Source organism: Galeopterus variegatus, unplaced genomic scaffold (assembly GCF_000696425.1).
Source record: "Galeopterus variegatus unplaced genomic scaffold, G_variegatus-3.0.2 Scaffold967, whole genome shotgun sequence".
Classification (NCBI taxonomy): Eukaryota; Metazoa; Chordata; class Mammalia; order Dermoptera; family Cynocephalidae; genus Galeopterus; species Galeopterus variegatus.
Window position 1 is genome coordinate 344,281 of NW_007727078.1, and position 22,672 is coordinate 366,952.

The 22,672-nt window shown below is 36.4% G+C and overlaps 1 protein-coding gene across 3 annotated transcripts in view; it reads left to right on the forward strand.

Annotated features, from left to right (window-relative positions):
* RASSF6 (Ras association (RalGDS/AF-6) domain family member 6) overlaps positions 1-22,672 on the forward strand; it is a 46,950-nt gene that overhangs the window by 17,532 nt on the left and 6,746 nt on the right. For 2 of the 3 annotated variants that reach the window (XM_008573817.1, XM_008573818.1), the window contains 4 exons: positions 7,318-7,396; positions 11,917-12,059; positions 17,298-17,392; positions 19,742-19,923. In XM_008573817.1, the coding sequence (XP_008572039.1) occupies positions 7,318-7,396; positions 11,917-12,059; positions 17,298-17,392; positions 19,742-19,923 (499 nt within the window). Of the gene's footprint in view, positions 1-2,928; positions 2,934-7,317; positions 7,397-10,014; positions 10,019-11,916; positions 12,060-17,297; positions 17,393-19,741; positions 19,924-22,672 lie in introns of those variants that run through there. The other variant, XM_008573819.1, reaches the window with a different exon arrangement.

Sequence of the window (22,672 nt, forward strand, 5' to 3'; positions counted from 1 at the left end):
AGCGTGACTTGATGTGTCACTCTGAAATACTGTTTCATATCTAGGGGTAAGGTGATTATCTACATAGTGCTTCTCTCCAATGTAAATACAAATTTCTAGGTTGATTATATTAGGGTACTATAAAAAGTTCATGGGGAATATGGAATTAAAAGATAATACAGATCTTGTCATGAACTTTTTGAAGACCTCTTGTATGTAATTATTTTAGTTCTAATTAGTGCAGGCCACATATTTCAACCAGCAATCTTCCAGTAAAAAGGTTTCCCCTCTCTTAAAAGACAAATATCATCTGGATTTTCAACAGCCTAAGATGCAAGAGTGGATCTCAAAGTGTGGTCCCTGAACTAGTGGCATCAAAATTACCTGGGAACATGATAGAAATGACAATTCTCAGGACCCACCCAGACTTACTCAACAAGAAACTTTGGGGATGCAGCTCAGCAATCTGTGTTTCAACAAGCCCTTCAGGTGATTCTGATGCTAAGTCAAGTTTGAGAAGCACTTATCTAAAATAAGCATGTGCACCCCTGGGTTTTATGTTGTCCAGACATAGAGGGGCACACAATTTTTCTGTGGTTTTTAAACAGTATTTTCTTAGCCACTAAATCTTCTTAATCTGTTCTCTCCAAAAATTCAACTACAGCGAGAAACAAACTTGTTTATCAAAAGTTCCAGGTCCCTATTATGAATTAGGATCAAAATATAAAAATTGGTACTGAGTTATGAATAGTGTTAGTGTTAGTGAACCAAAGACCACGCTTTGTGTGTTTCAGGCCAGAGAAGGAGATTATAGAGCAGAGGCCCCCCTCTTTCTTTCCTGTCCACTGACTGTGTGAGCTGCCCCAAGGAAATCAGTTGCTTGGGAAAACAGAAAACAAGGACTGATGTGACAGTAGCTCATTGCAGCCAACTGGAACAATAGGTTGTACATTTTAAAATCTTTTTTCTTAAACCTTAGAAGTCAAACATAAAGGGAAAGGGAGTAGCTAAGTGCCTATTCTCATTTAAGGTTGGAAAACATGCTAAAGTGTTAAAATACCAAATACTAATATTTACCCTTATAAAGGGATCCTCTTAAAAATGATTGGATATCAGATCTAGAGCACACTTCTGCTTTCTTCACAAGCACTAGTATTAAACTTTATATATGCAGTCCTTCTCGGCTTCTCCCTTTTCCTTCCCTTTTCCATGTCTTATCAACATCCAGTGGCACTGTTCTGCGTCACTAAAGCCCCTCCCAAATGGGAGAATTTTTTAGTTAAAACATTTTGGCTGTTTTCTTTGTTTTGTTTCTACCAACTAGCCATCACTTCAAGTTTCTTTTTAATACTGTGAAATTATTCCTTAATCTCTATTAATTATTTTACATTATTTTTATTTAATTATGTATTATTTATTATTTAATTATTCCTTAATTCTTTTGATTTTATCTGAGTCTTGGAAGTTGAGAAGCTGACAGCTCTATCTATTCATGGCTCCATGGTTATTTTTTACAGGAGTAATCTTGAAAAAATGAATGTCCCAGAAAATACAAAAGTTACAAAATGGCCAACAGCAGTCAGAAGGTGGTCATATGCTGGGCATGGGACAAATGTGGTTATATTACCTTGTTGATAATAGATTGTGTGAAACTCCCAGGCCCTTTTTTATTATCAGTAGTCAGCACTGAAGAAGGAGTTAAGGTCTAAGACTAGAATTGCTTGAAAATATAAAGGAAACCAACCACAGGTACCACCATCCCAACCACCAGCAGAAATTAACGATACTCTAGCAGAGTTGCTAGAAAAGTTGGAAACTTTTCCTCTTTGAAAAGGGCAGTCCCTTCAGCACCTGTGCCTCTCCCTAGGGCTTTGAAGTTAGGAAAGTTAAACAAAATCTGGAGCTCCCTAATAATTTAGGGTAACATTTTTATTTCAATCAAGATAGTCCTCCTCTCCCCACCTTCTCAGTTTTCAGATTTTGGAACCCAATACCTTCATTTGCAATGGAGATATGAATAACCTACTTTGCTAGCTGAGGAAAGTCTCTATGCAAAGGTTGAAAGGCATTCTCCTTTCTTCATGGTCCGAGTCAGGGGATGAGGCCAAAGGCAAGTAGACCATGGCAGGTAATAGAAGAAGAGCTGAGTTTGCAATTTTAATTCCCAGATTCAAGTGGTCAGTAATGAAAGATAAAATGGATTGAGAGAATTCTGCTGCTTTTTGCGGAGTAAGATGTATTTTAGAAATATGCAATGATGCTTTGTCTCGACAAATGGCTTAATGATAAGGCTTTTCTTATTCTTTTCTATTGTCCTCATATTTCCCGATTCCACCTTTCAAAAAACATATAAGAGTTTATATTATGTTTTTATGTATGTAAAATTATTTTTAAAATCATGAATTCAATACACACTTATTATATGAGCTTGGAAAGCATACAGAATTACAAAACACAAAATAAAAATCACAACCTTAATTCCCAGCAAATAATCAATTTACATTACTTTTTCAGGTTTAATTCAGTTATTTTATAAATATATATATAAAGTTTTAAATTCAGCTTTTTGAACCTAACATGTAAAGTTGTTAAATAATCTCATTACAAAAATTTAACACTATGAACAAAATCAATGGAGAAAAACTAAACATGCAAGAGAACAAGTTAACATTTTTAGTCTGCCTCAGTTTTTCATCTGTTGAAGAGACTCACATGTTTTAGATGCCTGCTCTTAAACATGGCACACACTCAGTGCAATGTTATTCTTATGCAATTGTCTCAGTGCAGTTCAGTGACTGCCTGACTTGAGCCATGAACATTTTTCAGCAAGTCTCCAAGAAGCAGAAGTAACACAAACTCAGGAAGCATGGCCAACCATGGCCAATGGCCAAATATGCCTTTGGCAGCTACATTGGGTTGTGTTTTCTCCTGAAGTTTGTTTGTGTCACATGGCAGTCTCTGAAGTTTGTGTTAGGTTACAGTGTACAACAATGTTGCTGCTTTACCCTTAGTGGGTCAAATTGTAAAAATCACTGTAAAGAATGGGACAGGGTTCTTTGGTTTCCAGAAAAGGAATTGGATGTTCACTTAATTATGCTGTAAATTGTTATTAAAACAAAAAAAAAAACTTCCTTACAACTAATATTTGACATCCATTCTATCTATGGATGCGAGGCATAATTCACTTATACCCACCATCCTGTCCCATGTCTTTGCGTGTTGTGGTTTTATGAAATCAAATAAAAATTTTTTCTTCTGGCCAGCTAATAGTCTGATAAGATTGAGGAACTCATTTCTTACTAAGTCCATTATTCATTGCAAACGTCAGAATGTGGGTAATTCCCATCTGCTGAGCAGCTGCAATTCAGGCCATAAAGTACAAAGTACACCCAAGCATTTTACAATTAATTCCATGTCCACTATTACTCATTAAAATCAGGCTGGGGCCTTAAAGGAACAGGAGCCCTGGGATCTCCTCAACATCCCTCCTCCATACCTGCCACCCCCATACTAAGTCTCTCCGTGGCTACTCTTCTTCCAGGCCTCTACCAGGATCCTCTCCCTGCACTGCCAGAGGCAGGGGGCCAGCTTCTGTCCTGGGGAAGCTTATAATTCCTCATGTTCATTTAGTTAGAACTCCAGTTTATATGGAAGTTTGGCATCCTTCAGTTTAGTAAAAACATCATCCCTATTATATAGTGTATGATAATGTTTTAAAACACACTTGTTATATACTGTGATGTGGTATTTTGTGTACCAAAAAAGGTATGAAAAACAAGGTCTTTTCTTAGAAAATCAATTTCTTAGGTTTCACACATAAAGTATGCTTGAATCTTGTGTCTATTTTTTGGGCATTCCTGTGGCTTATAGACTTCACAAGTCTGTAAATGAGAAGACTGGATATAGAATCCATTTCTTATTACCCATTTTAAAGCTTTTTTAGGGCCGTTGAACAATCTATGCTAAACAGTTTGGGTTATGCTGGGTGGAGAACTCTTTGAGTGGGGGAAAAGTGCAAAGATTTTTTTGTTTCTTTTTTTAGAGGTGGTCCATTTAAATGGGCTCTAAAAAAAAATGTTAAAATTACCATTGACAGGTCACAATGTGTATTAGATCAGTGTCCCCCATCCTGACTAGGGGCTGCCCAGATAACACTTTAGTGATTGCATTTAAATCTCCTAAACCATATGATCCCTGTAGTTATTTTAGTCCTTTCTAGACTTTTGATCCTTCCATGCATGTGGGACACCTGATCATCTTTCCGTGCGACATCAGCCTCGTTCCTGTACCTCTACCCCAACACTATTGCAATGGTCCCACCCATCTTGCTGCCTCTAGCTTGTCTTGTGCTGAAATCTGTCCTCTACACTCTACGTAGTGGCTCTTAGTATCATCCTATTTTTCTGTGGCCTAAAACCTTCAATAGCTGCCCATTGCCTGCAGAATGAATTCTAAGTTACTTAAAATGGTTCACAGGGCTCATTGCTCAACATTTTCTGTTTTACATATTATATTCTTAGAATCCCAACTCTCTGAATTTTCTCCATAAACTACCTGTCCTTGTTAATGGTGTTTCTTTTGCCTGGCAAGCTCTTCACACTTTTTGTTTAATTCTTACCCACCAAAGTAAATCATAGGTGGAATCTACTCCTCGAAGCTCTCACCCACCCTGTCACTGAGGCTTCTTGACTGTGCCCACACAGCAACTGTCATGTATGAATGAATGACCATTAGCACAGGCCTTCTGTTAAAGGGAATTAGTCAGCAGATGCAGACAATCAATTCGACAATAACTCTTCAGCTCCTTTGCCCCTAATGCCAACAAATTGGAATGTTATATGCTAGCATTTTATTCCCAATGTTATATCAGACCTATTGTTTTATAAGATGTGGTTTCAACAGGTACATATATGAATCATTTTCAAAATTTCCCCTGGTAACATACACAAAGAAATACTTGGAATGCTTTCACTACAGCTATTCTTTCTGAATTTTCTAATTCCTTCGTTTATATTGCACTATTAACTTAATTTTATCCCAGTACTTTAGTTTACTGAGCTCTCATCTTCCACACTCCAAAATCCTTCAAAATGCCATTAATAGTCAGAGAGATCCTGCTCATGGTGAGGAAAATGGGGAAGATTTCTATGGCATCCATTTACCCTGTGTTACAGAGTCAATCGTGGATTGGCAGACTTTCTCTGCATAGGGCTAGATTATAAATATTTTAGGCTTTGTGGGCCATATAGTTGCTGTCACAACTACCCAGCTCTGCAGTTATAACAGGAAAGTGCCATAGCCAATAAGCAAACAAATGAGTGTGACTATATTCCAATAAAACCTTATTTACAAAAAAAAGGCAGCCTCAGGACCACAGTTTGCCCGTTCCCTGAGTCATTTGAAGACTTATTTCAGTCGAAGACTTGGACTCTGTTCAGGTAGAGAAACATTTTCCAACTGTACATGTTTTTGAGGTAAATACTTTGAAGGCTGCTTGTACCATACTGTGTAATGTGTTTTTATCAGAAATGGAAGCTGAGGGAATAAGATTATGTAAAGCTTCATCTGCTTTCATAACGTCTCTCACAGCTCAGCCTATCAGGAGTTACATCCAAATGACCCTGAAAAGTTCTATGTGATGCTCTGGCACTAAATAATGAGTGTTCATGCTCTTCACCAGCAGTTTAACTTTAAAAAAATATCCCACAGCAATGACCTCAAGGGAATTGTGCCCAATAATACTTAGAACAGAAATATTCATTAACAATAAAAATTCAAAATAACTCAGTCAAGAAATGGAACAATAGCATGGAGAACTTCTGTAGAATCTTTTTATATGGTAATTGTAGTGAAGATATTGATCCTTGGAAATGTGCACATTGAAAATTATAAGTGTATATGAATTCTGCCATTCAATATTCAGTAAGTATTTATCAAATAAGAGCCTACTATGAGCAAGTTTCTGCTGTGAGCACTGGGAACAGCAGTGAATAAAATCGATTAAACTTCCTGCCTTCATGGAGCCAATATTCTTATGAGAGGGAGACAAATAGTGAAGATCAAAGAGGTTTTAGTGATTGAAATACTTGGAATTTTAATATCATGAGTTTCCCCCCCACCCCCATAAATTGCTTATATAAAAAAGCTTTTTCCCCTTTGTTGTTGTTGTTTAGGAATGAGAATTTTCTGATAATCACATTCAACCAAAATTTGTGGAGTTCCTATTCATGCCAAGTGCTCTTTCAGGCAAAGCATAGTCTGAACAAAACATACAAACACCCCTACCCTCATGGAGCTATATTCTAGTGGAGGAGACAGAACATAAGATAAGTAAAATATATAGATGGTTAGATGGTGACTTAGAAAAGAGGTCAAGGGGGAAAGCAGGATATTAACTGTTGGGAGAAGGAAAACTGCTAGATTGGGGGGTCAAGAAGGACTCCTTGAGAAGGTGACTTTTGATTAAATAGTTAAATAAAATGAGTGGGCTAGCAAGGTGATAGTGTGGGGGAAGGTCACCCTGGGCAGATGGATCAGCAAGCACAGGCCCTGAGATGGGAGTGTACCTGGGATGTTCAAGGAACACCAAGGAGGCCGGTGGCTGAGTGTACTAAGTGAAGGAAAGAGTTGTAGAAAATGAGAAGGAAGAGGTAGCAGAAGACCAGATCACAACCAGCCTTTTAGGTCATTGTAAGGATGTTGGTTTTTATTCTGAACAATGGAAAGACATTGGAGAGTTTTGAGCAAAGGCAAGAGATGGTCAGATTTGCATTAAAATAGTTTCTGCTGTTGAGAATACAGGGTGACTTTTAGGAGGTTGTCGCAGTAATCCAGGTGAGAGATGAAAAGCATCTCAAGACATGGCAACACAGCGAGAAGGATAGAGGTGTGGCAGGAACCAGCATTCCCATGCCAGAGTCCACCTGCCACTACGAGTGAGATAACTCAGCTGCAACAACCATCCCCCTACTGCTGTATCCCCAATGAGAAGCACAGTTTCAGGTACACACTAGGTGCTTAATTTAGGTTGGTTAAATGTTGCATAACAAAAAGAAATGTGATTCTATTTCATGACTGCCTCCTGGTGCAGAATACTCACATCACCACTCAATCATTTTCCCGTTTTTGGTTATTTATTTATGAATTAGCACCTTCAACATTTTTTGATGTTCTAAGAATGCTTCAGTTTTCAGTGACCTACATTAAGTTAAAGTGACTGAGCACTAAAGACTCCATTGAACATTTCTATCTCATAATGTTTATAAACTAAAAGTACTATTATTGCCTTTTACTATTAAAAATCCTAAGACTGTAACTGAATGTGATTTATATTTTTAGGGAACAACTTAATTCTTTATTGAAGACCTATAACAATTTTTATGAGAACCAGAAACATCTGCATATTTTATATGGACAGGTAAGCCTATTGAAGAAATGCAATACAGTTTGATTCACAAAAATTTTATACAGAGTTAAGATGAGTTGGAGTCTATAATAGAGCAGCGCAAGTGGTCTGGGAGCAGCAGGTGAATCTTTAACTTGATTGTGATATTTTTAAAAAAATTATAACATAAAATCCAAGGCCTGGAACATCTGTAACTTTCTAAGCATTTTTGAGATAGGAAAGCATTTAAAAATAATTATAATGACATATTTGCTTTCTATTTTTTAAATGCAACATCAATACCTATTGAATAGCAATTCCACTAAAAATCTATCATAATAGTTTCTTACAAATGCACCAGGATATCAATAGAAGAACATTCATTGTAACATCATTTGTAATGGAGAAAATGTGAAGATATATTAAGTCATTACCAATGGGGGATTATTCAAATAAATACTGATGCACTTGTAACACTGAGTTTGATTTTGTTGTTAAATTGAAAGTTAGATCCCAATGAATGTGCACTGTATCATAATAATAACAAATTTCTAAATGTTAAAGGAACAATTATGGAAAGTTCTAAAGCTAGAAAGCAGTTTTAGGGGTGTAACTGGCAGACTACTGTGCAAAGTGGCCTTAGCTTTTCTTTTTCTTCTTTCTTTTTTTTTATTTGAGTATTTCATTCTTCACGGTCTCTCTACTCAGTCTTGTATTCTAATGGGGTTCACTTCACATATTCACAATATTTTCCTGACTCCAGGGAACATTAAAATTTTCTACTCCTGATTTAAATCTTCAAATTTGATGTCACAGCATGGACTTTAGGCCACCATGATTGGCTTAAACCTGCAGTGTGGACAGAAAATTTACAAAGCACTCTGGCCTTTATAACTGAGCTTAAATTATTTAGTTTTATTGGATATTTCCATTTCCTTCCTAAATTTAATAATACACTGAAGGAAATAACTAATGCCTTTATAAAGAAATGGGCCTTGTTTTAAAATGTTAAAATATTGTCATATGTCTTAGATTTGTAATATATGTAATTGCAAAAACATAAAATTTAGGAAAAAATCAAGACTTTTGGAAAATGATGATTTATATTTTAATTCAACAGTTTCTACAGATTCATGATGTTTAGTTTGTTTCCTTTTGGAAAATGTTTCAGTTTTGATTTTACAGAAATTTAAGTTGAGGTATGTTCTTTCCAATTCTATAAATCAGTGCTCTATTTACAATACAAAAGTTATTTAATTTTTTAAATAATTTTATATAAGTTTTAAAAACAGTATGTTGTGAAGTGTGGTATTAGTCCATTTTCTGTTGCTTATAAAATAATACCTGAAACTGGGTAATTTATAAAGAAAATAAAATTGATGTCTCACAGTTTTGGAGGCTGGGAAGTCCGAGGATCAGGGGGCGCATCTGGTGAGGGTCTTCTTCTGGTGAGGGTCTTCATCTGGTGAGGGTCTTCTTCTGGTAGAACTCTTGACGGAGTCCTGTGGCAACACACAGCGAGGACTAAGCAAGAGCACTTTCCCACGTGCTTTCTTCCTTTCCTTATAAAGCCCCTAGTCTACTCCCCAACAACCCATTAAATTATTAATCCATGAATGGATTAATCCATTCATCAGGACAGAGTCCTCACAATCTGATCACCTTCCAAAGACCCTGCCTTTTAAATACCATAGTCCAGTTTTCCATCCTCTTAACACTGTTACAATGGGGATCAAGCTTCAATGAGTTTGGGGGGGACATTCAAATCATAGCAAATATACAGCGAGGCTCTCAGATTGCTTAATCTTTCAATCTTTAATAAGTTGAAACCTAGAATAAATAAATTTATAACCTAGAATTTGCCAGATTTTCTGACTTAGTAAGAAATGATGGATACTATTGAAAAGAGCAGTCCATGGATGATGATGTGTAGCTTTCTTCACCTCTGATTAATTAGTTAATTAAACAAATATTTACTGAGTGTCTACCCTGCTCCAGACACCATTCTAAAAGCTGGAGACACAGCGATGAAGAAATGAGGCAGAATGCCCTGCCTTCATGCTGCCCACATTCTAGTAGAATAGACAGAAAAGAAACAAAGAAGTGAAACATATATGTAGTATGTCAGGTGGTGATAAGGGCTGTGGAGAATAGCAAAGCAGGGAAGAGGGCTCAGGAATCTAGGTGGGATGGGGGAAAGGGGTATTTGAGAAAAGACTCTGAAAGATGAGAGGGAGAAAACCATGCAGAATTCTGTGGGACCTGAAATGCAGACAAAGACAGCAGCCTGCACAAAGGTCCTGAGCCTAGTGAGTGTAATTGAGATACAGCAGGGAGGCCAATCTGGTAGGAACCCTGTGAGAATGGGAAAGTAGTAGACAATGAAGCTAGAGAGATAACTGATGAGACGAAGGCACCAGAGCGTGTAGGGTCTTGTAGACAGATCACTGTGCAAACTTCAGCTTGTATTTGGAATGAGATGGGAAGCCACTAGGGGGTTTTGAGTAGAACCAGTAACATTATCTAACTTACATTTTAAAGGGCTTTCTCTAGCTACTGGGAATATATGGAGGGGCAAGGGAAGAATGAGGTAGGCCAGACAGAAAACTATTACAATAACTCAGGCAAGCAATGGCAATAGTTTGGACCAGAATGGTAGTGGGAAGGTGGTTAGATGTGGCCATATAAGGGATACATTTTTAAGGGAGTGCTAACAGGACTTGCTGATACGTTGGATGTTAGGTGTGAAAGAAAGGTTAATGGTGGCTCTAAAAGTGGCCTGAGCAAGTGGAAGGATGAGGGTTCTATTTACCAAGGTGCAGAAGAGTGAAAGAGCAAAATAATTACGTCAGAAAGATCAAGAGTTCAATTAGAAACATACTAAGGTTGATGTAAAACAGGCAGTTTGATAACTGGAGTTTAGGGGGAAGGTTTGGGCTAGAGATATAAAGTTGGGAGCTGTAAGTTTAGAGAAGGTATATCAAGATCTTTGAGATCACCAGGTACATTGGTGTAGATCCAGAAGTTAAGAGGCCAAAGGACAGAGTAAATAAGGCTTCAGGGGTGACTTATTTAGTTGGTCTCTAAGGAGATATTTTCTGATACTATTGGAAAATATTCTGAAACTTCTTATGTGAAAAAACATTGTTTTGATAATAGAGTATTTCTTCTTGAAAGCAAGAACCTCAGGAGAGCAGTTGTTGTATGAGTATTAGATGTAAAGGATAATTGGAGTATAATTAGGCAAAGAAAATGCTGTACACCAATGGCTAAACTATAGAATCTGCATCATATACTGTCATTTCAAAGAACAGATTATGTTTGGTTATTGAAAACAACTGATTGGTAACCTGACATCTTCAGTAATCTGAATGTGAATTCAGAAGTGGGAGAAAGAGCAGAGCTTTGTTTCAGGAGTAACTCCAAAGTAGGTTTATCAGCCAAAGAAAGAATAAGCAATAATATCTATTGAGTACCTATTGAATGCCAAGTTCTATGGATTAAGGATCATTATAATGTCCATTTTTCAGAAGAGGAAGCTTGGGCTTAAAGGTAGCAACTCATCCAAGGCCACACAGCTAGGAAGTGGCAGAGCCGGGGCTCGAAAACAGGTCTGTCTGATTCCGGAGTCTGGAGTTTCCATTTTGCTCTCAAATAAGAATTTAGTAATTTATGTTGTTTAACAATTGATTTTTCATAGTAACAATAGTTAATGGATGTTATAATAGTTATTGGCTAGTTGGCATATGACTCTTCTCAGTTTATATGTTTTCCAAAGTTTCTGTAACAAAAACACATTGCTTTACTAACAGAAAAGGACTTTTATATATAAAAGAGAAAAATAGATAAGAAAATAAGTTCTGTGGGAATGAGCTTTGGTCTTAATATTTCTTTATATCCACAGAATAAGTAAGTGTTCAATTTATGTTTGCTAATTTTTCTTTGCATGGTGTTTTCTTTTTTGTTACACCATTTCTAATTTAAAAGAAATTCTTCAAAAGCTATTGACTTTTCAAAAATATCATTTCTATAATGTTTTGTGTTTTACAGTGTTTCTCTTGCATTTTACATACATGATTTCTCTTGTGCTGCATGGTAAATTTATGAGTTAAAATTTTGTTGTTTAGAGATGAGGAATCAGCTGCTAAGTCTCTCAATAGCTGTTTCCTCTGATTTTTAGCTTAGTACAGTTCTAAAATCTGCTTTAATTTTAAATTAAACAGAATTAGAGAATTAAAATTTCACTTAATCAAGGAACTATAGAGTTCAGAAAGCATTTTAACATACTCTGCCCTCTGGTGGACATGCCATTACCGCATGACTTACTTTGCTGTTTTCAAAAATAGAAGAATGTTTTCAAAAATAAAAGAATGCTACAAAAATAGAATTATTTTGTAGATAAATTCAGAAGCCAAACAATCCCCCCTGGGATTTTTTTAACCTATTAATACATTTATGGACAATTTCTACATCTTTAGTTAAAACATTTTCCCTCTATAAACAATACAAAAACTTTTTATTTTTATTTTTTATTTTTTTGGCTTCTTCCTTAGACTGAAGATGGCAAACTAATTGTTGAAGGAATGCTGGACATTTCCTGGGGAGTAAAACGACCTATACAGCTGAAAATACAAGATGAGAGGCAAATCCCTTCTTTTAGTATGTTGAAGTCACCAGACATATTTTCCAGCAAAGGGTAAGCTATTTTTCAGGTTTTTAATTCCTTAAAAGATGATCTTTGTATCCACTTTAATTGTATGCATTCTTAAAGAGAGAAGCTTTTGCTTGTGTGTACATGCTTATACACAATCTCATCTAATCCCCCAGCAACTCCATGAAGTAGGTGTTCACAAACCAGGGTTCTTCAAGGTTCAAGGTGATTTGTGCGAAGATCCCCAATTACCATGTGGCAGAACTGGACTGGACCATGGTTCTATGGCTCCAGAGCCTGTGCTCTCAACCCCTCTGCTGAATTGCTTCTCTCCTGGAGGACTGCATTCCTTCATTGGAAAAGACAAAATGTAAAGGCAGGATTTGATTAGCCCAGGCCTGGTCTTCAATAAAAGGGGATAAAATTTAAATTTCTCCTCTCCTTGAAACAAAGGGCTCTTCCTGCTTTCTGGAAGGGAGACTTAATTATATTCCTCCTGATTGTCCTGATCCTGTTCAACAGAGCACAACAGAGTGCATTTGAAGTTAAGTAATGCACAAAACACTTTTCTGGCTGATTTTTTCATTACCCCTTACAATTTTTGGAAAAATTAATAAATATTCCCAGCAAGAATCATATCTGTGAAGTCTGCTTTCTTCCTTCATTTCTTCCTTCCTTCCTTCCTTCCTTCCTTCTTTCTTCCTTCCTTCCCTCTTTCCTTTTCAATCCTTAACTTTCCAACTCTTCTTCCTTTTGTATGTACATTGAGGTTCCAAGCCTTCTCTGCATGCCATTCATGCTCCCGTCTATTATTAGATGAGTTGGAGTTCTATCAGAGGAGAAGATGGAGATAGAGCTGTGAGGACCATTAGCTCAATCTGATCTTTGGCCACAACTAAGGAAAACCAGATATCACCTTAAGGGAAGTCTACTTTTTCTTTGGGGAAGATATTTAAGTCTCACCATGATTTTCATCTTGCCAATATTTCCAAACATTGTGTTCTAGCAATACTGAGTGTTTTGTAATTCCCTACACATATCATGCAGTTTCTCACTAGTTTCTGACTCTGCCTGCAAGTCTACCTGCTTCTCGACACCCAGTTACCTGACTTCTGCTACCAATCATTTAAGACTCACATTGGTAACACATTCTCCAGAAAGCCTTTTCTGACCCCTTAGTCTGTACAAAGTGCACTGACAAACTTTTCCATTTCACCTTCAGAGCATGTAGTTAATTGTATTTTTATGGACTTATCTCCCCCTCATATAGTGTGAGCTTCTCAATTGTAAGGAACATGCCTAATTTATCTTTGCATCCCAGTGCCCAGCAATATGCCTGGCACAAAGAGGGAGCTAAAACTATATTATCAAGTGAAGTCCCCAGAAACCTGTGGTTAAATTACTTCTCCTTTGCTGTGACAGCTCTGTCTATCTGCCACTTCTGACTAGTCTCCCATCCAAGCTAAGGATTGCCAATGGGCATAGGGTCCGGTGCTTACTACAGAGGAGAAGGGGGGGTCACAGTCTTAGGCAGCCTGATGAAGCCCTGCATCCTGCACCTTCAGGTTCTAGATGACTGAAAGGGCTGATGATTCTAAATGACAAGGAGTGTCACTTAAAAAGAGAAATTACCCATGGGCACTGCTTTTATAAAACTGTACAATATATGAACTCACAGTATTAGCTATCATACTTCACATCACCTAAAAACTCATTGCAAAGTTGTCTTAGCAGTCAGCTCCCTTTGATGCATCTTAATTTTTTGATTCATGAAAACTTAGTAAGTATAGAGCATTAAAGGAAGATGTCAAGGAGACGGAGGCACTTGTAATATCACATTAAGCCATCATTACTTTAAATGGCTCTCCCAAGATATTTTTTTAATTTCTCAAATTCAAAACACTTGTTCCTAGCAATCCTAAATTTTAAGGTAGTATTGATGATAAGGTAGTATTGATGCCTCTCCATATACTGCAGCAGATTATAAAATAATATACTCATGACACACCTTCTATAGAATCTATTTGCAGTTTTCCATTGTTTATCAGAACATCATTGTGAAGCAAACCGGAATTACCTCCTTTTGTTTAAAGTTGAGAAAAAAAATTACCTAGAAAACTTCATCAGCTTGCCCCTTACCATGGTAACAAGATTTACTGGGGGAATGTTTTGAAGTATGTACTTGCAGTGTATCAGACAAGAATGGGCAGAAAAAGATCCCACTCCTTACACACACACAGACTCACACATACACAAGGGTAAGATTAGGTTCAGTTGTGATGAGTTAGCCAAGAATACTTTGTGGGAACCAGCTGAACACTCAGGCAGGAAGGCACAGCGTACTTTGGAATGTTTTTGGCCTCTGGTTCTCTAACTCAGTGCATAGCCACCTAAGGTACAATTCTTTATTTCAGTCTAATCCTAGACAACCTCACTCTGGTTGCCACCTTTAAGGTGACATTCATTTAAATTCTGAACCTCAGATTAAAGGCTCAATTTCTTTTGTGTACGGCTGGCTGGTTAGCTCAGTTGGTTAGAGCACTGCCTTGTAACACTAAGATCAAGGGTTCAGATCCCATTTACCGGCCAGATGCCAAAAAATAAATAAATAAAAAGTAAAGAAATAAATTAATTGACTATTGCCTTACTCTGAAACTTCTCCCGTGTCTTTTTTTTTTTTTTCATACTGTGCAGCTATGGGCAGAACTTACACCTCTGCTCTCGCAGGACCACAGATGTGAAGTCTCTGGTGGGTGAACGTGGAGAAAAGCACGTGGTAGTCGTGTACTCAGCTGCAGGAAGGGCTGCAGTCTCATGTCTTTCAGTTCACCTTTTGAGAGAATCATCAGTCTTTCGTGCTAGTTTGCTTTAATTATGTTTGAAATGAGTCATACTGAGAAAGTATCAGTTTCATGGGAGTGGTAGAAGCTTAAAAACAAATGTTTGTTTGAGTTGTGACCACTGTGATCCTTTAGGGAAATGACTGTGGGCAGTACTTTGATCTCTCGTATCTGGCCCAAGTGTTTTCTCTTGGAAATTTTTTGTTAAAAAAAAAAGAGAGAGAGAGAGAGAGAGAAAAGGCTCTTTGAGGTTATGGTTGCTTGCACTATTTTTCATTTCTGTTTTTTATATCTTTCCCAAGTCAGCTCTGGCATATTTTGAACAAGTCATGGCAGAATGATATAAAGAGCAGAAACTGGACAGGTGTACATTTGAATAACATTAATAGTGTTGGTTTTTTCTTACAATAAGGTTAGAGAAGTGACCACATTCTGTTTGTCTATCAAATTTCTACCTCCTTTTAATCTTTGTTCAAAACCTCCCTACAGCTTAAGTTTGCAAATGGTATACATCCTGAAATTTGGTCAGAGCAACGTGCAAACAGTCCCGTGTTTAGACAAGTGAAACTATTTGATATTACATAAAGTTCTAACCAGTTTTCTATTGAAAACTTTGGGTAACTGCCCTCAAGCTTAGTCATGTACACGGTTGTATGGGGTAAAGCTTCAATGACACAATCTAGTGTTGAAAATGTGCTTTCTGCTGTGGATGAGAGGAAGGAAAAGGGACCAAACACCGTCATATATTGAACCATGTTTGTCCCCGGCATTTGTGTAGCACCACTAAATTGTGAAGGAAGTGAGGAGGCAGCTGTCTAGTCTGCCAGGGTCACCAAAAATTTGTGCAGTGCATCACTGGCATTCTTAGGGGTTCTCATCTTCTCCCATATGAAATAGCATCAGGTTTCTTGCAATTTTAGTTTCTGCTTTTCATTGGGATTCTGTCTTTTCCATTGTTAACCCTCTTTCTGTGATAATTATACTTGTCCCCTGTTGGTTATTAATCTGCTATAGATTGAGGAAAATGGATAATTTTATCTACCATAAGTAATTAGATTCTGGGTCAGGACCAAAATAGTTCTTTGAGTTAAACTATTCCCTGTAGTTCTTGGACTTAATGACATTTATTTTGACTGGCTATATCCAGGATAGTAGAGCTTGCTTGAAAATTAATTAACAAATATATTGGGATTGCCTTATCTACTTCATAAGGCTATTACTAGTACCAAATGATATAATAGCTATTAAAAAAAACTTCAGAATAATTCAAAGATCAAGGAAAAAAAGGATAATGTTTTTTCATATTCACCATCATTAGTATTAATAAACATTTTTTGTTGCCACCAGTGTCATTTGGGTAGAATTCATGACATAAATTGCCTATGGTTAAATAGTTTTTGCTCATAAGAAAAACAGACATTAAGGAAGAGACCTTTAGTAGGACTAAGATTGTTCCCATAAATAATAGTGTCTGTTTGCCTAGAGAGATCCAGGCATGCCTGGGATTCCTAATGGTTCCTGTCCCATCATGAAATGGGTACAGATGATGATGATGATGATGATGATGTTGATGATGTTGATGATGATGACGACAATGATGACAATGAAGAGGAGGATGATCGTGATGATTTTTAACACATATTGAGTGCTTACTATGTGCACGGCACTGTTTCAAGAATTTTACACAAATTAACTCATTTAATCTTCACAACAACCCTATCCTACCTCATACTATTATCACCCCCATTTTTCAGATGAGGACACTGAGGCATAAGAGAGGATAAGTAACTTGTTTAAGGCCAGATAAATAAAATAAAAAATGCGTCTTGGCCTACTGTAAAAATAAGCAGTTGTTAAGTTTTATTTATTTTATTTATTTAGAATGCATTGAAAATTGCTAGTATTATTAGCAAAAAAGTTTCTCAAACATTTTCCTCTTTTGTAAATTGCATTCTTCATAGCAGTGAAAGGCCTTAAAGATGGGCACCAAGTGTTACTCTTCAGAGCTACTCTGCCTCACAGTGCTTTGAATACAACAGGTACTCAATACATAAAGACAGAATGAACGCTTCTATGTCTAAACTCTCCTAAGAATATTGTGAGATATCTTTATAACAATGGATCATGTTGGTTTCTACTTTTTCTACTTCCATTACATTTTACAGAATCTGTGTAACCTTGTGTTTCAGTGTGGAACTGAATTATCGTATCAAAATGTCAAGATATGTTTTTTTAAAAGTACAGAAATATTTAAAACACATACTGACCAAACTGGTATGAATATAATTTCAGTAATGTCATAAAATTGTTATAACTTTGGATGATATATCTACCTACAGAGGCTTTTACAAATACTATATCAATATTGTAAATCTGAAAACCATCATAGGCCTCAATACAAATGGGATTGCTGTCATTTATAAGAATTATTGCTTTTCAGGAGAATGACACGCTGGGGGGAATTTGATGATCTTTATCGTATCAGTGAACTGGACAAGACACAGATTATGGTGTATGAAACAAGGAATTCCCAGGAAGGTTAGTATCAAAGTCTTATTAATGGGGAGACTTATTTTTTGAATCAATGTAAAGCATGACTTCTAAATGTTTCCCTGAAATCTAACCTTTTACATACTGCTACTTCATGAATCCTTGTTTTATATGTATATATATTTTTTAAATCTCTCAGGAGCATAGTAACTTAAGTCACCATAGTGCTCATGTGATGTTGAAGAACCTTACTTTGCTAAATTAAAAATGGTGATTTTTTAAAAAATTAAATCAAATCACTTAGACTTATTAGATTAGAAAAACAATTTATTAATTTATTTTAAATTAGGGAGAATTTATTATATTAGGTTTGAATAAATTTTGTATTCATAAAATTATTCAATATTTTCTCCAAGGATTAGGGTCATTTATTATTCTCAGTAGCTTTATACATTAGACCAACCCCTCAGACCTAATCCCACACCTTTTAGAAGTTGAACATCGTAGTTAATAGATATTTAAAAAACATTGCTTCTCAGAAAGAGACACATATTCTAAAGTCACTTTTATATTCGATGCAGTCATTTCAAAGACTCATTTTAAAAAACAGAAATCTACTTAAGTATGAAATGGAATTCATATCCAACTTGGAAAACAGTGGAAAATGCCAGTTCCTGTGACATGTGACATTAGTCGTAATAATAATGATGATGTGATAGAAACAATAATGATATAGATAGCTTTAATTTACTGGGACACTGCTAAGTGTCAGCCATGATATTTTATATTTTACATGGATTTTTTCATGTTATTCTCATATATTGATATTCGAGGAGGAACTGAAGACTGAAGCTGGAGAGCGGGGCGGGGCAGGGATGGGCAGTAGGGTGCAGGTACCTGGACTGGGCCTGTGGTATTACCAAGCTGGGTTCAGACTGAACGAAGGTATCCTACCAGCATTACCTTCATAAGCCTACCAACAACTTTTCAGTGTTAATTGTTTTTATTCAAACTGTTCTCAATTCTGCCTCCTCTGTTGTATCCATAAGAACTCAAATCCTATAACAAACATGATGTTCCTTCCAGGGTTCCCTTACCTTTGTCTTACAGAATCTTGACATCTTGTTATATACAGGCCTTTCCAATTATCCCTTTGAAAATACTCATTAAATCCAAGAGAATTCCAATATCTTGCCACCAAAGATACCATAAAAATCTATTTGTATTTAAGCACCAGTGCTAGAGAAAGATGAAATAGCTCATGCCTATTTGATAATACTGTAATTATGATAGAAAATTATATGAAATCTCAAAGTAAAATAGAACATGAATGCCACCAGATGGCCCTGCTCTTACATAAGAACATGCTTAGTTGAGGGAATTAGAAAAGGTGCTTATCCGTCATCTGGATACAAGTAGAAAAGGGGGCAGAAGGAAATTTTAAATCTTCTGCATCTTAGGCTAGGAATACGTTGTAGCTCAGCCCAATTCCGTTTAAACACACTCTGTCTACCCAGTAGATACTAGGTCAGTCCAATGCTATACTATAATTTTATATTCTGAAATCTGTTATAGAAATTGGAATAACCCAATAACCAAATTTTAACTGGCGGTAATGGATCATTGTTGAATATACATGGCTCAATGAAAGGAAATAATAGGATAGTGGGCAATTAAGTTATTCATATCATACTTCTGGAATGTTCTGGAAAGAATATTATGTGAATTATCCCTGTGATATGTTGCTAGCAAGCGCTAGTCTGAAGAATTTTTAAAAGTTTTTTTTTTTATAAAAGTTGGCAACACCAACTTTTTAAGGCTCTACTTACCATATAAGTGACTTCTCAGGGATCTTTCTTTAATTTTATAGGGAAACTAAGGCCCAATGTCTATCTTTTTAGGAAAGGTCCCATTATAACTTGGAGCCAAAGTAGAACAGGGATCCAGACCTGATTCTATTTCTTATAAGTACCGTGTTCATGGGAAAGCCACTTCAACTCATTGTACTTTATCTCACATACGTGAGTAAGAGATCACACCTGATAAGGTATCAGGTTTCTTCCAGATCGAACATTCTGAAATTCTATATAATGCACTCCCCCAACCCCATCCCCTGCAAATAAATTAAGATTGAAAGAATGCTTAAACTCCAAACATTTGATCATTGTGATCACATCTATGAGACATAATTCACTGAACTTGCTGAGTCAGATCCAGACAGCAAGGGACTAACTTTTATTAATAAATAAATTATAGCTAAGCAGTGGACAATAATGCTTTTAAACAGCCAGGAAATAGCAATATTCCTAAAATTAATAAAAACATATACAAATATTCCCAGGATGCAAGGAGATAGGCAGCTAAATGATATGGTCTTATAATCTTTATTCTTCCCAGACTATTTATCTTATCACAGCAGCACTTTGAAGCCACGTGCAGATGAAGATCAGGAATCCCCATTGCTCTATAGAACCATGAGTGAAGCAACCCTGGTGAGAAAACGGGTGAAGCCTCCAGTGATGGACAGAAAAAGACAGAACCATAGGGCCTCTATTAATGGACATTTCTATAACCATGAAGTGAGTTACAATTCCATTAATGTAATTTAAAATAATGTTGTCTATTGCACTAACAGTATATCACTCAATTCAGCTTACGATAAAAAAATAATAATGACAATAGTAGTAGTATGTCTAACATTTATTGGGTACTCCCTGTGTTCTAGGTATTAAACTAAGTGTTTTAAATAGATTTATAATGAATTATCTCATTAATCATGGAAATAATCTTATGAAGTAGGTACCATTATTTTCTTTACTTAGCATATGAGTTACTTGAGGTTTATGGGGGTTAAGTAATCTGTCTTAAGTCACTACTTTTAGGTAGTAAATCTGAACTTGAACCCAGCTCTGTCTGACTCTGGAACCTAAGTTCTTAACCAGCGTGATAGGTGAAGTCCGTCTAAGTGGCAGGCACTGTGTCAAGCACTGGAAATGTACAGATGAGTCAGCTGATGCCTCTGCCAGCATGGAGCTCAGGGCTTGGGCAGGGAAACCAACATACCAACAAATGTCACAACAATGTAAGGGCTGCAACAGAGGTAGGTTCAAAAGACATTTGAACACTAATTTAAATAAAAGGAAAAAGTCAACTACATGCCTATTTATTCCAATAAATCAGGCTTCTAATTTTGCATGTTCCCATCCAGGTCTCTTACCTATATACATATCACTTTTTTATACAGGTGTAGTTTTAGTTTAGAAACAATTTGTATTTTGATTTTTCACTTAATATGTGCTAAATTCATATGTGCCTTTCCACGGGACTTGTAAGACATTTTACTTTTTTGAAGGTAGGAAATATGCAGTCATTTTTTCTCGAGAAGTCAAATATTTTTCATGGCATGTACTTTAGCAATCACTCATCCATCCATTTAACAAATTCTTAAAGAAAACATACACTGTGCTGAGCACCCTCTGAGCCCTTCAATAAGAAATATTCACTCATTTCTCTATAGGCTTTTTCCTGCAGGGCTTTCTACATAATTCCTTCATCCTCCATCCCTGGGAGGGTATTAGTCGTGCGCCTTTGGAGCCTGGTGGTCATACAACTCCCTTCTCAGTTCTTTGTTCAAATTAGACATTTTTCTGGTTCAAGAATTATCTTCCTGGCTATAAAGTAGCATTGGCAGTCCCCAACAGATATGCAGCTACCAATTGCCCTGTTTTTTTCCTCTCCTCAGAAATTATGCTGTATATCATCATTTTGTGCGGTGATTCGTATTAAAGCACATGAATGGCTTCCAGATGGGATCACTTGTGCTGAGAATAAAACTGGCACTAAGTTGCAGCACAGCATAGTGGCTAACTGCTTGGGCCCTGGAGCCTGACAACCTGATTTCAAATTCTTGCTGAGCAAAGTTAAAAAGTTACTCAATCTCTTGGTCTTAGTCCCTTCATCCTTCATACTTGACAAGGTTGTTGATGGGATTAAGTGAAATGAGGTGAGTGAAGCACTAAGCACTGTACCCAGCACAAGGGAAAAACTAAATTTACATTAGCTTTATTGTTGATTGAATGAGGTCGAGCTGAAACTACAAATACTTTATACAGATGTCATTCACTTCAATTTCATAACTAGTGGAAAGCAATACAAACAAAAAAAGAAAAACCAAAACGCAGGCACTCTATCAATGGGTATACAATGATGGACATCTAGGAATTTGAGTTGATATGTTTCATTAGTTGCTATGTATCATTAGATGTATTTTTATACCTTGAAACCCCTTTATAATGCCAATATGGTTAGGCCATGAACAACACCCGTATTAAAGGCTTAGATTGTGATATTTAGAGATAAGGGAACGTGACTTGGCCAGTGATAACAGTGTAGGGTGGAAAACCTTACAAGAAAAAGCCTATAGAGAAATGAGTTCATATTTATATCCAAGATGATTTCATAACAGGGTTTTATTATGTGTGATGGTCAACACAACTGATATAAAGAATGTGGCTTTAAAATAAAGCTCTGAAAAACATGATTCTGTATTCATTGTACATTGCCACTTTCGAAGGGCTCTTGGAGATCATCTAGTCCTCTCTTATTTTATAAATGAAGTCATTGAGGCCTCAAGGTGTTAAGTGAGTTAAAGTTAGAGTTGGTAGGCACTAGGACCTAGATCTCCTGAATCCTGATCTAGTTCTATTGTCATATTCCATGAAGCTTCTCCATATAAACATCACCAGATATCTAACATCCCTCACCTTCCTGCAGGATGAACCTACGGCTCTCCAGGGCTCCATCAAGCTCATAAGCGCTGCTCATAAGTGTCACGGAGTGACTTGACTCATCCTCGCCCTAAAATGTTCACAAACATTAAATTTTCTCATACTTACAGAAGTTTATTTCTGACATCCTCCATATATTTTCTCAGAAAACTTATTTACATATTGCACATATAAATGAAATATGTGGAAATAAGACTTTACTTAATATTCTTTTTTATTTTTAAGTACATCTCTCATGACTTTCTTTCTTACTTTCTATTACCTAAACCGTAAAACATATTTCCTTATATTCTGGTACACAGGGAGTTGTACTTCCTCCAAGATGAGCATCATAAGTTACACATATACCATCACTTCCCTACCTGTGAGTCTCTATTCACTATTGTTCCTTTTTCTAAATTTGAACATATATCATTTGTACCATAGAATTTAAAATTATTCTTATCTACTTGGTGGTTATGAGAATTAAATTGTTTAATATTTATAAAGGGCTTAGAATAGTTCTTGATACATAGTGAAGATTATGTTAAATTAATAATTG